Consider the following 16,163-nt stretch of genomic DNA (forward strand, 5'->3'; position numbering starts at 1 on the left):
CCTAAAAGTTCACTAATTTTTTTTTTTTTTTGCAAAAATTTAAAAAAAACAAAAACAAAACCAAACCCCACTTCTGGGCTTGTGAAGTATTCTCCTCTCCCACTTTTCCTGCTGCCATACCTGAAGAGTCAAGCTCTTCTGTCAATGCTGTACTGCCAGTGTAACAAAGTGTTTCCAGTTAGAGATGCTGGAGTGTGATGGAAAAATCAGGAAGAATCAGGAAAAACCAAAAAACCCCCTCTCTCTGAGCAGCCACCCCTGACCCTCAGCACTCAGTGTTGTCCCATTCAGGAATTTTGTTGCTCTCTGTCAGCTGGTTCACCAGATTTGCTGATGTGATGATAAGGTGTTATTTCCCCCTTATGCTCTAAGACCTCTTTACAGTTTCCTCATCCCTTGAAATGCTGCTCATGAATTTGTGAATGCCACGTCACCAGAGTGTCACCCAGGAATCCATGGCACAGCCTGTTCTGGAGTTAGGAGGGGTGGGTGTTCACAAACTCAAATGATTCAGCAAATGAGAGGAAAATGATATTTTGACATTCTTGTGTATGTAATAGATGTTCAAAAGCTTTGTCTTCATCAAAAGGAACAGAAAATTAGTCCAAAGTATCCAGCAAAGACTGAAATTAGTGGCTTTTGTACTTTTGAGACCTTTTGTGCCTATTCCATGCAATGAAACAGAAAAAATTGCTGCAGGAGGGTGGGCAGCTGTGCACAGAGCTGTCTCAGAGTGTTGTTCTGCTGGGGCTCTGCCTCACATACACACGGCCCAGGAGCTGCTCTTCAGCTTTAACAGCAAACCTTAACCATGCCACTGACAGGCAGGAGATTATTTACTGCTGTCTAGTATTTTAGTAGTGTTTCCTGAAGTTCCTTAAAAACTCCAGAACAACAACAAACAGCTGCTCTCAACACCAGCCTTTTCAGGCAAGCAAGTAAATCTTTAAATTAAGTCATTATGTAATGTTTCTGGAAGACTTTGCTGACTTAATGAGATTGCCAGTTTTGTTAAGGCATATAGAAAAAATAAAATAAAAGCAAAAGACTGGAGTTGTGTTCTGTAGGGTGGCAGAGCAGGGGGAGACAAGAGTGAATTGGTCACTCTTCAGAGTAACAGGAGACCTCTCCTCTGTGACTCAAACAAGGGCCTTGTGCATTCAGCTCAAGAGTTCTCTCCATGATTTAAAAGATCAGCATTTCATGAAATGTCTAGGAAGAAAATTATTTCCTAGCAAACATGACATATTTTGTTTCTCATCATGGGGCTTTAGGGAAAATGAATGCATATAGAGCCTTGATTTATTTTTTTTTTTTTGTCTCTTGCCTGCCATAGAGATCTTTGCTGCAGTCACAGACAGCGACAGTCCTGTCTGCTTCTCCAGGAAGTGGAAGTTCACAGAATATAAGTTTAATATTATTGATGAAAACTTTTTGCATCTCAGATATGAGTGCAGTGTTAGAAAAAGATTTAAACCTCTTTCTTCTTTACAAGCAGTCTGTGAGCAGCGGTATAATAGCAGATGATGGTTTCAAAAATAATCTCCTCGTGAGTGATAAAATTTGTTGGTTGGTGCCAAGAAATTCCAGGCTGTAGATGGGGTTTGGAACTATTAATCTGCTTTTTAACTCGGTGACTTTTGAATGAACTTGGGCTTCTTTTTATTCATCCTTGTATTCTGCAGAAATATTTTTGTCTGCCATGAAAGTTCAATTTGAACAGATGTGTTAATTCTTTCAACTATTCCTGTGAGAGGAAATGCCTGCCAACATCCTAGATTAATATGAATGTTTTTGAAAAGTGAGACTATTTAAAAACAAACTCCATTTTGAAATCACCAGAATTCTCCACCTTAAAATCGCTGTTTCCCCAGTTCTCCTGCCATTCCCCCAGTTCCCCTGCCATACTGGGAATTGAGCTTGCAGAATGCTCCCCACAGATGAATTTCCAAAAAATCCCAGCAATATAAGGAGCAGGAAGTCTTACAGGTCCTGAAATTGGCAGTTCTATTTTTTCCAGTTCTATTGACTGGCAGATTTAGGAGACACATGAAGCCATCTCAATACATCAGAGACACATTATCTCTAGATTTAAATAAAGTTCATAGCAAGCTACATTTATATCAGTAGACTCTCTGGACATATATTTAAAAGCAGGGTTTGTTTTAGTGCTGCATAATAAACTCAGAAAGAGAGATAGCAAATATAGACTAAGAATCATGAGTAGTGTACAGTGTAATTTTGGTGCAGGGGTCAATTACTATGTGTAAAAGCAGTAGCAAAGTTATAATTTAAACAGTAAAGCTCTGAAAAGGGAAAATGAGGAAAGTAAGACATCTCTTAGCTAAACAAATAGAGAAAAATAGAGTTCATTCCTTCATGCTTTGTCAAAATATGCTTAATTAAAATGAAGTATTTAATTGTAGTTCTGTAACAAGAAAATGGTGTTGCAGCAATAATTTCACAGTCAAGGTTTGATGGAATTGAAAATACTCCCAGTTTTTGTATAAACCCATTTGTATTCTCTTTGCAAATTGGCACTGGATCTTGGGGATGCTTGATGCCCTGAGACCAAATGTTAAAAAGAGAAATATTTCACGTGGAGCCCCAAAGGAATCAGCAGCTGTATAAATATTAGGCATCTCTTGCAGCACAGGATATATAGATTGCTCTTCTGACTTCAGCAATAAAAACAGAGTGCATTTAGAGTGGAATTCATGGGTGACTGCTTTTATCAATGCTCAATTCAATTTCCTCATTAGCCAATAGTTCCTCTAATGTGAGTGACCTTTTAAATTTGTTTCTTAAAGAGACATTTTCATCCTAAATTGTCACTTGGGTTTTAAACGAAGATGTTGAAAAGGTGCATATAAAATTTTCAGATCTGTTAGCAAAAAATTTATGTGAGATTATTTGAAGGATTGCCAAGTGTGAAGCATGCATGTGCCCTGTGCTATTGCCATTCCATTGCAGATCCCCCCTGGCTGGTTCAGCTGTGCTGATGCAATAATGATAGAGTAAAATTGTAGAATAAACCTCAATGTCCTCAAGCAAATGGTTCATAGCTTTAAATGGTAGGGGTGAACAGGGACTGGGATTACAGGTGTGGGAGCTCCAGAAGCCCTTCTCTTATCAGCCTGTGGGTTCTGAGCCCCTGTGGAAGCTGCAGGAGCTTTTATTCCCCTCCAGTCATGGGTAAGGAAACTCCCTCACTCTGCCTCTCCCTGGCACTCTCCAGGACTGGGGCTCCCTGTTGAGTACTGAGGATGATCCTTTTCCAATCTTCCTGATGGGAAATCACAATGTCCCAACTGAGATGGAAGCATGAAATTACTATCAACAAAATACTCTTTTCCTTTGGTTGCAGTTTGCCAGTGTGCTTGGGTTCCCTGAGAGATGTTGGCAGATGAAGATCTGCTCCAGCTTCTGTTGTCCTGCCAAAGTGCAAAGCATGGGAGAGAGTCACATTTGAGGGGCAAAATGGAGCTGGTTTTACCTTGGATGTAGATTATGTTCACTTTGTGTGAAGACAGTTTCTGGTATAATAGACCTGAATTGACCCACAGATTTGCCTAGAAGAAAATTTGAGGCAATTGACACAACTTCTGTCTTTTTAAAGCTGAAATTGCCCTTCTTCACATTTTGGATGCCTGAAACACTTTGTTTATCCCCTTTATCTCCAGTTTCAAAGGCCTCATGATTATTCACCTCCTTTTCGGTTTGGGACGGTCCCAAATGGAAGCACTGAGAGGAATATCCGGAACAACTACCCTGACATGCACCTCTACATGACCAAGTTTAACCAGAAGGGAGTTGAGGATGCCTTGGTCAGCTTGAAAACTGGGTGAGTTTTTTTTTTCCCATGGTTTTTAAAGGATGCTGTAAACTTTTCAGAGACAGAGAACTATTGATCTGTACTTTCTGTGGTACTGGACAGACTGATGGCAGGCTGCTGTGTACTACAGGGTGCTTTTTTCCCCTCCAACTGCACTGTACAGTTATCAAAAAGGAAAATGATTGACCGTGATTTCTGTGGTTGTTTTAAAATGACATGGTAGCTTCAATGTCCTGTGAGAAGTAGTCTCAAAGGGCAGAATCAATGTTTCTTGAATTTGAACACAGTACAGTCTGTAGTTATATTTGCAGTGCTGCCTAATCCTGCTTCTGACAATCTTGGTAAATATTCTGATAAATATTAGTGTCCTTCTTTCTTAAGATCTGAGAATTTAGTCTTGAGTGCCATCCATCCTTTTCTGTCTGAAGTAGCCCAATCTGCTTGTTTGGACAAAGAAAAATTTTCGTTCTTAATCCTCCAAAGGTATGAGACTGACTCATTGCTCATATATTATTCATCTGGGTGGCAGGCTCTAAACATTTAGGCTTGATAGCAACATGATTATATTTGTTAAAAAAACAGTAATAATATTAGTTTCTCAATATAGGATTTTAGGTTTTGTTTTGAGGTGAGAAGTTACTTAAGTGGGTTTATGTACTCTAGAGACTGTTTCAAGGAACATCTCTCCTTATTTATGAACACAGGAGATGTTTCTTCCTATACTGAAATACCCTGTTTTGATACTTTTTGGGGAACTGCTTATCCTTTTAATTTTTACTCCCCTTCTGCCAAACCTGTATGGCAATATAATGTATTAATTAAGCCAAACACCTTGAAATCTCGAAATCTTTTCTTAGAATAAAGACTCCTTCTTCAAAAAGTTATCCTTCCAGCTGCTTCCTTCTCTTCCTTCTCCTCTCTCCTTGCTGCTGTGTGGACTCAGTGTGCCCACATTTCTGCAGGCACTGTCAGTGGCACTGCCCTGCCTGGTTTGTGCCATGCCAGCCCAGATGTGTGACATTGGCACTCTCAGTGGCACTGCCCAGCCTGGTTTGTGCCATGCCAGCCCAGATGTGTGACATTGGCACTCTCAGTGGCACTGCCCAGCCTGGTTTGTGCCATGCCAGCCCAGGTGTGTGACATTGGCACTCTCAGTGGCACTGCCCAGCCTGGTTTGTGCCATGCCAGCCCAGATGTGTGACATTGGCACTCTCAGTGGCACTGCCCTGCCTGGTTTGTGCCATGCCAGCCCAGATGTGTGACATTGGCACTCTCAGTGGCACTGCCCAGCCTGTTTGGGCCATGCCAGCCCAGATGTGTGACATTGGCACTCTCAGTGGCACTGCCCAGCCTGGTTTGTGCCATGCCAGCCCAGATGTGTGACACTGTGTGAGACCAGCCTTGCCCAGGGCTGCCAGGCTGCAACTCCTGCTCTGACCCAGCCTGGGCGGGTCACATTTCCTGGGTGACAGATGAATTATGCATTAGAGATGGACAGCTGGATCCTACCATTCCTGCTGGGAATTTCTGAAGAAGGAGATGTCCTGATTTCAGCCATTTGTAGGACTTGTTCTGCTGGATGGACAGTTTATTTAGGGGATGTAAACTACTTGTACTTTTCACCAACCATTTGTGCTACTGAAAGCCCTGAAAATCTGCTGTTAGCTTGAAAATCAGGCCACTCTTCAGACACTAAAGTGTGAAAACAGGGGGGCCAACCTGACTGCAGGGCTGCTCAGGATGTTCACTGAAACTCAGGCTGGCTGCTCTGGGCCAGCTGATGGTCCTTCTCAAGAGCTTTGCTCCTTTTGACAGCATCAGCTATTCATTTTTGACAGATTCCTCTTCCCCTGCTGAAGTTTCTTTCCTCTTCTGAGTGATTTCTCTGTGTGGATACCCCCAGGTGTCTGCCTTGCTACCCTTGGCTGATATTTCTGTAGCAGATGGTACAAATAAACTTCTGGGTCAGTACAAGTAACTGCTGCCTCCAGCTGTGCTCCTTGGGATTTTGTCTGGTGGCACCTGCAGAAGGATTGAACAGCAGGATGTCAGCTGCTTTCAGACTCATAGTCTTCAAAAACAATTCTTCATTTCTTCTGCCAGATTTTCTGTTTTTCAGCATACAGAATTGTATCTTCTCTCTCTCCCCCTCATGATTTCGTTGACCAAATTTTTTCTCTCTTCCATGTGAAATTTGTCCTTTCATCTTTCACTAAAGTCAATGAAGTCTAGTTGAGACACCTTTAACTTCCTTCTCTCCCTGATTCACTGGATTCCATGATATTTAGTACATCTGGTCCCATGGAGTCTGTGTTTCTATGGCTCTTTTGAGGATGACTCATCTCTTCTTCCTCAAACTGCTTCTGCTCCCAAACAAATATATAATTTCTATTTTCCTCTTCAGTGTGTGTGTTCTGTTCACCTTATTACAGCTAATTTGTTTCTTTTCATCTTTTTCAAAAACTATTCCTGTACTTTTATCTTTTTTTTTTTTCATCCTTGGGGATACAACAAGCAATTTCCCTTGTCCATGGTAAGACTTGCTGCTTCTGCACAGCTTTTTGAAAATGAACTATCTGATAATTTTAGTCATATTCTATAGACTGAGAAGGACTTGCAAAGAATCTGGTTGATAATTGGTGCTGTGAGCTAAAATAAATATGAACTGTGTTATCCCTGAAGAGTGTTTGTATAACCTGCATATCCAATATCACTTGAAAAACTACTTTTGCTTAATTGGAGACATGAAGTTTAATCCCTTTTAATTACTTTTTTATAGTGTTTGATTCTAATTTCAAGATGGAGAAAAAATGCCATCAGTGAAGCAATGCTAGTGACTGAATAATGCCATACATGTGGCCCTTGTGATCCAAAGAAAATGAAATTATAAAGTAACATCTTGTCACTGTTCAGTCTGATTTTCCTGTGTCTCAAACAAAGTCTTTTGATCAACTTTAATTAGCATTAACATCTTGAGATGGATTGGAAATATCTTGATCTTTGAGATCATTATGTTTAATACATAATGTTATTGAGTTGAACTAGAAGGAGAAAGCAGGAAGAGGACAAACATAAAATTTCAGATGCACAGATTTCTGAAAACAAAATAAAACCAAACTGCTGTGGTTTTTTGTTTGGTTTGGATATTTTTTCAATCTTGCTTTCTTTCAAGAAGTGGAAAACCAGCTGCTTCAGTCCACTTGCTAATGGGGGAGAGAAATATGGATAGAAACATTTATAGAAATATGTATAAAATAAATGGTATTCCTGCCTTTATTTCCTGGTCAGGTGTAAGGATTAGATAAGACTTGTGTTGGAGCATTGCTGTACATGCAGAGGTGAATGTGCTCACATCTGTGTCTGGGACGCCTTGACAAAACCCAGCCCCTTTCTGCTTTCATCTTTGAGAGGTGAGGCTGGTGCTGTTTCCGAAATTAATGTACAAGGAAAGCATCTGCCTTTGTTTTTTTAATTAGAACAAGCAACTTCATTGCATGGCCAATAGGCTTGGACCTATCTTGTTCAATTAGCATCAGAAATGTTTGAGATCATCACCTGGGAAATGCTGCAAATCAAAGTGGCAATGAGATTTTTGTGTTAGCCTGACATTGACATTATACCTCCTCCCTCAGGTGAGTCCCCATAGGGGTTCACTGCAGCTTGTTGCCATCTGGGGTGAAGGCAAAGTTATCAGCTTTATTGGTTTTTCCTCTTTGATACAAAATCAACCTTTGTTTCTGAAAAGATCTTAAAAAAATTCTGTAAAGACTCAGTAATATGCATCTCTTGTCACTAGGGTCTTATTTCTGAGATTCACAGATGTGTTTCTCAGGAAGCTGCTGAAATACCATTTGAACAGCAGCAGAAATTTATTAATTTAATGTGTCAGTTTGCAACCAGGCCTGTTAAAAAGGAAAATCTTGTTAGTGAAGTGCTACTTAATAATCTTCAAAATGGCAAAATATTGTCCCTCCTTCAAACCAGTTTGCTGTTGAAAGCAACCTGGATCTTATAAGCTTGTCAAAACGTGTACTTGTGTTTTTCACTGAATTTCATGCATTTAAGGGATCAGGTGGTCCACATGTGCTGTGCTACGTGCAGAGCTTGGCATTGTTCCTTAGGCAGGACCAAGCAGCTCAGGCTTCTGTAGGGTTTTGTTCCTTAATGAGAAGAGAAATGGCAGTTGTTGCCCTGGGCATTGCTCAGGAGAGCAGGGTCTGTGAGGATTAGCTAATGTGCTCTTGGTGGGAGTGCCCAGCTCTGCCTGAGCCAGGGAGGCTCCTCTGAGCTCTTGAGACGTTTATTGATCAAATACAACCTTGAAAATGCATTGCAAGCATTTCTGTCCATGCTGCATTTAATTGATCTACATTTCTAGAACCCTCTGCACTGGGGAGACAGGTCCTATTGATTGTGCTTTTTGAGGAGAGAATAAATTCCCAAGTAGGAAGTCGTTAATTATTGTGTTATGTTGGCCGTGGCTCTTTGGGTGTGCTTCCTTCTGTTTGCCTGGCTATATCTTTACTGAAGAGATTATAGTTAAAGAATACCATCTTTTTTCAGGCAAAGCATCCTTCCAGTGGCAGCTCTCTGGTGTGGGCTGTATGAGCTCATAACTCTTGAGTTTGCACGCAGAGTTTCTATTTGTGGCTGTAAAACTGTCAAGAGGAGAAATTGCAATGGCAATAAACTGGAAATGCATTCCACGTTCTCACCTTTGCCCCAGCACATCTACAGTGGCATATAGTCTGGGATTTAACTGCTAATGGCTGAAATGAGAAAATTTAATTGGGAGAGGCTCTTTTTACTGTAGGGATAAAATGGGAAATGTTTGCTTGCCTGTTGCCCGTCACTTCCTTTCAAGGGAGCTGCAGGAATGAGTCCCTGGTGTTCCCCAGGCGAGCAGCTGCAGATCCCCTGGCTGTCATGAGTGCTTTACAGCTTTTATTGCCAGCCACAGCTGTGACTGTGTGCTCAGGGATTTGATGCTAAAGTTTACTTGGGACTTCATCTGCCTTCCTGTTAAAGACAGCAGTGCTTGTGTTGATTCACATCAGCTGAACACCTTATTCCCACGTCCTCTGTGACATGCTGATGGAATTACAGAGCTGCTGGGAAAGGCTGCACTGCCACAGCAGGGATGGCCTCAGCTGTGCTGGGTTATCAGAAGTGAAGGGTTACATCCCCATGATTTATGAGCTGCCCCTGAGGAGCTGCCCTCAGCCTGCAGGCTGTCCTGAGCTGTCACTGTGACAGGGACACGTGGTGGTTGTGTCCTCAGCATCCTTTAATGACAAGGTATAATGCCAGCACAAACACCTGGAAGCAGTGCCAATGGCTTGAGGAGTTATTTCCTCCCTGCAAGCCCACTCTCCCATGTGAACAGAACATGATTATTAACATGTTTTATAGAATCTTATGGCACTAAGCACAGAGAGTGCACGAGAAGACCCCAGAAGGCCCCAATGGCCTTTTAACCCCATCTGTGAGTTTATTGGCCTGAATTGGATTTTTGTTGCTCTCACAGTGATTATAAATTATCCAATTCACAGCCTCACACACTCTGTTATTTGTTGAACAAATACAAGCAGGTCAGAGGCTGAGCTGGCAGCCTCTGCAGCGTGGCACAGGCATAACCAGAGGCAAACATCCCTGGTCCCATCAGCTGCAGCACAGTTGGGATTGTGCCCAGCAGGTGCTGCTGCTAATTAGGACTGCCAATTAAGTAGTGATGTGCCTAAAGTTAAAGTCATACCCAACTTGTCTTTTAGGCAGCCAGCTGACATCTCCCCACTTCAATGCAAAACCAATTTCAATATTTTTGTTTTATTTTTATAGAAGAAATATCATTAAAATTTTCACCAAAGGAAAAACTTCCTGGTTTTTGTTATTTCTGTGATTCATACCTTTTCAAAAGAGGAGGGAAAGCTGTGAGAGAAGTAGTCTGTTTGAAAGAAAAATGAAATATTTTAATTTTTCATTTAAAGCACAAATTCCTCATTATTCTCATGGGGATACAATAGCAGCTTACAACCAGGACTCACAGAAATATCCAAATCTTTAACCTGATTTTTAAGAGTTTATGAGGGATGGTTAACTCTGTGAAAAGCCAATTTTTAACAGGGATGGTTAACTCTGAAGAGTGTTTGAGGGAGGAAGGAAAAGGCCTGTAGGCAGCATGAGATATCTGTAGTCATAATAATTTATTGCTTGCAATCCTCCAGGATAGCTGCTATGATGCATGAAGAGAGAGCCCCATGTGTGGGTGCTCTCATCATATAAACACAGAAAACATCAAAGAGCACTGAACAAAGATCCTGAACTACCTGGGACAGGCAGATGTTTGCTCTGCTCCATGGTGTCCACTTACCACTATCAATTTTGACAATAAGCACTAAATTATTGTACAAATACAAATACACTTTCCTTAAAACTGTCCGAAGGAGCAAAAATGTGAATAACTGTTTCCTTCCTGACCTTCTGTGAAAAACCATCTCTGCTAAACAGTTTGGCCCATTCAGGGTTTTCTGTCCTGGCTGACCAAGTTCAGACAACTTCTGCAATCAATAACTTCATTTAATTTGGCATCAGATGGCTAGGGTAACTTAATTTAAATTTACATTATGATGCTTTCTGAGGTGGTTTAATCTAAAATGTATTTCAGTGTTCACTCTAATGCTCATTTTGGCATTGTGCTCTGCAGGGAATGATTTCCAATGGATGTTCCAGCTGTAGCCACACGAGCTAAGAACTGGAAAACTGGTTTGCAGCTGGGCAGCTGCTGCCTGTGCCAGAAGGATCTCTTCAGTATCAATTCTGAAATCTAGTATCTTAAAATAAGTGTGTGGCTGAATGAGCACAGCTTTCATTTCAGTGCTGAAGTGAGCAGAGTTCAGTACTGCAAGCTGCCAGCTCAGACTTAAGGACTCCTGTGGCATTTCCACTCATGGCAGGATTTTCTGGCATCAGTTTTTCTAATGGCTGATTCCTCCTTCCCCATAACTTGCTGTCCTTTCAGGAAATGCAGTTATTCTTATATTCTTGTAATTCTTACATTTTCAGGAATGTCTTCCTGGCTCAAAGATGGCTTCTTTTGAAACTTTTTTTTTAAAGAAAGAGAGACAAGCAACCCTGTTTCTCCTGTTCACCTGATGCATAGAAACTTGCCTTTAGGAAAAAATACTTTTTAGCAATTTATTTCCAATTCTTTTATTCAGTACCTGAGTGCTCTTCTGCAGTCTTTTTTTTTTTTTTTTGATTGTGGTTTTTTTTTCTTTTCTTTCTTTTTTTTTTTTTTTTAAGATTACTCCCTTTGTCTGCATTATAACTTTTTTAGGTAATGCTGTTATCTAATATCTCTAAATATTACAAGTAGCCTGGAAATAAAATGAACAGGTGGAAGTAGCTCTGTGCCATCTAACCCCCATTCTTTTCAGAAGCTATTCTGAGTTTTAGTCTTCATTTCATTTGGGGCTGAGATCAGGTACTTGGTGAGCTGTGCTGAATTTATCCTTCATTATGCTATTGTAACTGGGACAAAATCTTTAATCTAAAAATATATTCCCCCCACTCAGCTCTTCAAGTTTAGTGTTTTGATAAACTGATGCGTTGCAAAAACTTCTTGGCTTGGCTTCTGAGATGTGAAGTGGGACACTCTTCCATTGTATAAATTAATCATAAAGGCACACTAAATTTTCCATTATTCTGTTGCTAAGGGAAATGTTACAGGGACAGGGAAGGTGTTTGGGCAGAGGGGAGGTGGATGGGAGCTCCTGTGAGCGAGGAGGGTGAAGGTGCCCATGCAGGTGACCACAGCCAAGGGAGGCTCTCCATGGATTTCCTGGCAGCTGGGATTGCCCTGACAGGTGAAGTGAAGCCTCCACAGCCTCTCATGGTGGTGTTAATGTCTGTCAGAACCTGCTCTTTCAAATTTGGTCTGTTTTTCCTGTGTGCAGATTGAAGTGAGGATAGTTTAAGCTGGGAGAGAAGCTGAAAGCTGGTTCTGTGCTCCTGAGTTCACCATTTAATGGGTTACACTTTGCTGACCTGTGCTGTTGCAGGGGGTGGTTGTTCAATTTTTCCCCTAATGAATTGGCAATATCAAGATGTCAAGCAATCCACTCAGTGTGTGTGAAGTTCAGTTCTGTGAGGAGCCATTTGAATGTGTACTGAAAGATAAAGTCACTGCTGGGGATGAAGTGCATCAGATAAGCTGAAATGCATTTTAGTCAAAACTGTGTCAGAGGAATCAACAGTCCTTCATGTTAAAGGTTAAATATCTGCTTTTGCTCCAGCAGTATCAAAGTGTCACTTTAGAGACTTTCATGGGAGCCTCATCTTCAGAGCAGCATTCTTTCCCTTTGATTGCTGTGCCATTCCACAGTGACCTTTCAGCACTGGATCCCCAGGACACAGAGACACAAATGATGCTCTCCCTCATTGTTCACTCTTGACACACTTTCTTTTATCCCTTCTGTGGAGAAAGAAGGGATGAAATGAAAGTTTATGACATAAACCCATCAGATCTTACAGACAGTATATTTGTACTTGCTGCCTTCCCAACACTGCTATTGATGATCTCCAAAAACTTAACTTAATCTTGCCTTAAATGGACACAGTTTTTTTTTTTTGTTTTTTTTTTTTTTTTTTGTTTTTTTGTTTTTTTGTTTTTTTGTCATTGTGGCTCCAGAACTACTGAGCAGATTGGCATTTTTGATTTTTATTTCTCATTCCATCAAGAGAGCAAAGTCATTGAAGGATCATGTAGCTGGTTAAGGAAGCAAAGGAACATTTTTCAATTGTGTTGTAATTCTGTTGTAAGGGAGAAGTGACTAATAAAGGAGCACTTGCCTCATCTTCCTTTTCAGTTTTCATCATAGGAATTTTATGAAAAGTTGTGTCAATAATAAAGATGGGGAAAATTATAGGGAAGCATTTTCAACTTTTCTGAAATTGCTTTCTGTACCTTTTTCTCTAACTTAAATTTTCTCTACAAAGGCAATTTTGCATGTGTTAAGCAATGCTTGAGAACAAATTTTTGCTATAGCTATTCTGATTTTTCAACTCTTATCCTTCTTGATGAATCATAAATGTTTAGTTATGGGATTGTCCACACTTATTTTTCACATATCTCCCACTTCAAATTATTACATTCAGTAATGCTCTTTTGAGTTTTTCTAGAACTATTCCAGTTCATGATTTCATACCACCTGATGTTCTCTGATGCTGTGAGATAAAATCTCCCCATTGCCTTTTCTCTTGGTGCTTGCTCGCTGAAGGACATTTGCCTTTGTAGTCACTGTTATATAAACATTCCAAACTGTTTATTTTTCCTGCTAGCCAGGATTATTGCAGTGCTTGTGAGGAGGTTTGCAGACCTGCCTGTAGCTCAGATGAGCCACAGCTCTGTGGTCCTGCACTGGCTGGAGGTGCCTGCCCAGTCTGACCGGTTCATGGCACGTATTAACCTTTGCCATTCCAGCTTTGGCAGTTCTCTCTCAGCTCTCCAATATCTCTAACCAGTTTATTTAAACCTCCACAATGTGACAGAGCTGTTCACTCCCTGCTGAGGCTGCAGTGAGCTGACAACTGTGAATTTGTGGTTGAGGCCTGCAGGGGCTCTGAGCCTCTCTGGGTGCAGGGTGTGTGCTCGGCGTGTGGAGGCTGCTCTGCTCTCAGGGTGTGACCCCAGGGGCAGCGTGCTCACCTTTCAGCACTCTGCAGCTTTGCTGCCACAAGAACCAACACCTGGGGCTTGCCAGTCTCTGTAGGAAGAACAGGGAGAGCTGGAGTGTGGGTCTGAGGATGTGGGAAGAGACGAGGATCTGACTCCATGTTTCAGATGGCTTGATTTATTATTTTATTATATATACTATATTAGAACTATACTAAAACAATAGAAGAAAGGATTTAATCAGAAGGCTAGCTAAGAATAGAAAAAGAATGAATGATAACAAAGGTTTGTGTCTTGGACAGAGAGTCTAAGCCAGCTGACTGTGGTTGGCCATTAATTAGAAACAACCACATGAGACCAATCCCAGATGCACCTGTTGCATTCCACAGCAGCAGATAACCATTGTTTACATTTTGTTCCTGAGGCCTCTCAGATTCTCAGGAGGAAAAATCCTAAGGAAAGGATTTTTCATAAAAGATGTCTGTGACACTGGAGGTCCAGGCTTCCCAGTCCTGCCTGGAGAATGGCAAGACAAGGACAGGCTCCTGTGTCCAGCAGTCCTTGCCATGCTCCCAGCCTGGTGTTCCATCAGAGCCCAGCAAAAACAGCAGCTGTGGCTTTCCCCACACGGACATGGCAGGAAAGAAAGTCCTCCGTGTTCCCAGCAGCCTTCTGGCCTGCACACATCCCTGCCTTGTCTTCCTCCAGGGCTGATCTAGCTGTCAGCTTTGCAAACTGCTCAGAAAGGGTCACATTTTGGGATTTGCCCAGATTTTGCTGTCTCCATTTTTAGAAACACTAATTGAGAAGTGTTTATAGTTATCTGAAAGCTCTTAAAAATTTGGAATGCCAGAAATTCACGTCCTAGTGATGGAAGAGTTGGGTGCCCTAAAATCTGAGCTCTTCAGTTGGGGCTTGTTCCTCCCTGCCCACGCTGCAGGGGTACAGGGTGTTCTGGAGCTTTGCAGGAACAGTACTTCTGTAATCAGCACATTGAAGAGATGATTAAGCCTTGAGAGGTTATAAGAGTTATGTTGGAAATGCAGAAAATATATTGTGAATATAAGTTTGTGTTTGTGGACACCGAGAGTTTTTCAGGGCAATCAATTTTTGATTTATAGTTAAGACATTGGGCAGCGACTGACAGCAGAACCTTCAGCTCTCAGCATCTGTCAGGAAAGTACCTCATGTTTTTAAATTGATTCGTGTAATGGGATTTGTTGTGACCTTAGAGAAGCAGAATAGAAAAAGTCCTCAAAAGTAAAGCCTCCTGCATCCTCAGAACCTGTTCCATGTGTGAGCACTGCACTGATCCCAGGCTCCTGGGAAGCTGGGGAGGCACTTCTACAGCGAGTGAGTGAAACTCTGGCTGTGCTGTGTCTTGCTGTCCCAAGGTTTTACTGCAGTGCTCAGTAACTAAGGAGGCAAACTGCATGTGAAGAGAGTGATTTCAGAGGCAGCACAAGGCTTTTGCCCTGGAGTCTTTAGCAGAGATCTTCTTCCTTTGTATTTCTGACTGAGGCTGTTTTGACAGAAGAATAGCTGACTCTATATTTTCTCTGTGTTTAGCAGCATGTGTTTTATGTGCTTGCATTGCAAAACTATAAATCCCAGAATAAACAGACGACAAATTCCAGAGTGTGTTTGAAGTTGTCTGGTTGCAGCAGTGTCTGTACCCACAGAGAGAGCAAAACCTCCCAGTCCCTGAGCATCCTCTGGGAGGGGAAGAGTCCTTCCCTCCTTCCCTCCCTCCTTGCCCACAGATAACTGCAGGTGGCAGCCAGTCAGGCTGGGCTCTATTGATTTTGGTAATTGTCTGCTGTAGATCAGAAAAGCTACAATGTCCTGAGGGTACAGCAAGAAGGTTTGTGAGGTTTTTTCCCACTGTGAGCCTACCCAAAGGACAGAGATTTTTGTTGTTTCTCTCCATACAAGGAAAGATTGTCTATGAAGTGCTGCATCAAAGCCCATCATTTAGAAAACTCTGATCTTATGTTGAGGGCTGCAAGCTTGGCCAGTGCCCCAGCACCCTCTTGACTCATTCCAATTTAATAATTAAATTAATTACCCCCAGTGCCAGGTAGCCATCCATGTTTTATTTATGGATTGAATTTGTGTCATTGCCTACTAGATGTTTAGTGATTTTCTGCATATTAAATAATCCATTTAAAGGAAGGAGGAAACCAGATTTTGAGCATTGGTGGAACTAATCTGACTTTTAAACTGAAAGTTGCATCAACTGAATTCTAGGGAAGAGGGGAAAAGCAAAAGAACTGATGGCCCAACTAATTTTTTTTAATGGTCGCATGAACCACCTCTACTCTTAATTAACCACATCACTAAATTTCAATTAGATGACTTGAATGGTGACTGTTGGGATAAATATCCTTGAAGGAAAGCAATAAAGAATAGTAATAAGTGGCAGGAAGTTCCCTTTTTTGTGACAGCAGACAAAATCCAACAACTTAATTCTCTCCTGGTATTCCTCTTGGTTTAATGTGAGATAGACACAGGTTTCTTTAGTGCCACATTTTTGGTGTCTGATTTTGAGTTCTGAAAAACTGAGGGTTCTGTTGATTGATTATTTATGAATAAACTTTGAATTATGATATGCATGAAAGCATGTTGGGCCTTTTTTTCTGTAGTAGTCAAAAT

The 16,163-nt window shown here is 41.4% G+C and overlaps 1 protein-coding gene across 2 annotated transcripts in view; it reads left to right on the forward strand.

Moving 5' to 3' along the window:
* The window catches only part of GRIN2A (glutamate ionotropic receptor NMDA type subunit 2A), a 157,876-nt gene that overhangs the window by 115,159 nt on the left and 26,554 nt on the right, over positions 1 to 16,163 (forward strand). For both annotated transcript variants that reach the window (XM_058035941.1, XM_058035943.1), the window contains exon 11: positions 3,684 to 3,844. In XM_058035941.1, coding sequence (XP_057891924.1) covers positions 3,684 to 3,844 — 161 coding nt within the window. The remainder of the gene's footprint in view (positions 1 to 3,683; positions 3,845 to 16,163) is intronic.

The sequence above is a fragment of the Melospiza georgiana genome, chromosome 16 (genome assembly GCF_028018845.1).
Source record: "Melospiza georgiana isolate bMelGeo1 chromosome 16, bMelGeo1.pri, whole genome shotgun sequence".
Classification (NCBI taxonomy): Eukaryota; Metazoa; Chordata; class Aves; order Passeriformes; family Passerellidae; genus Melospiza; species Melospiza georgiana.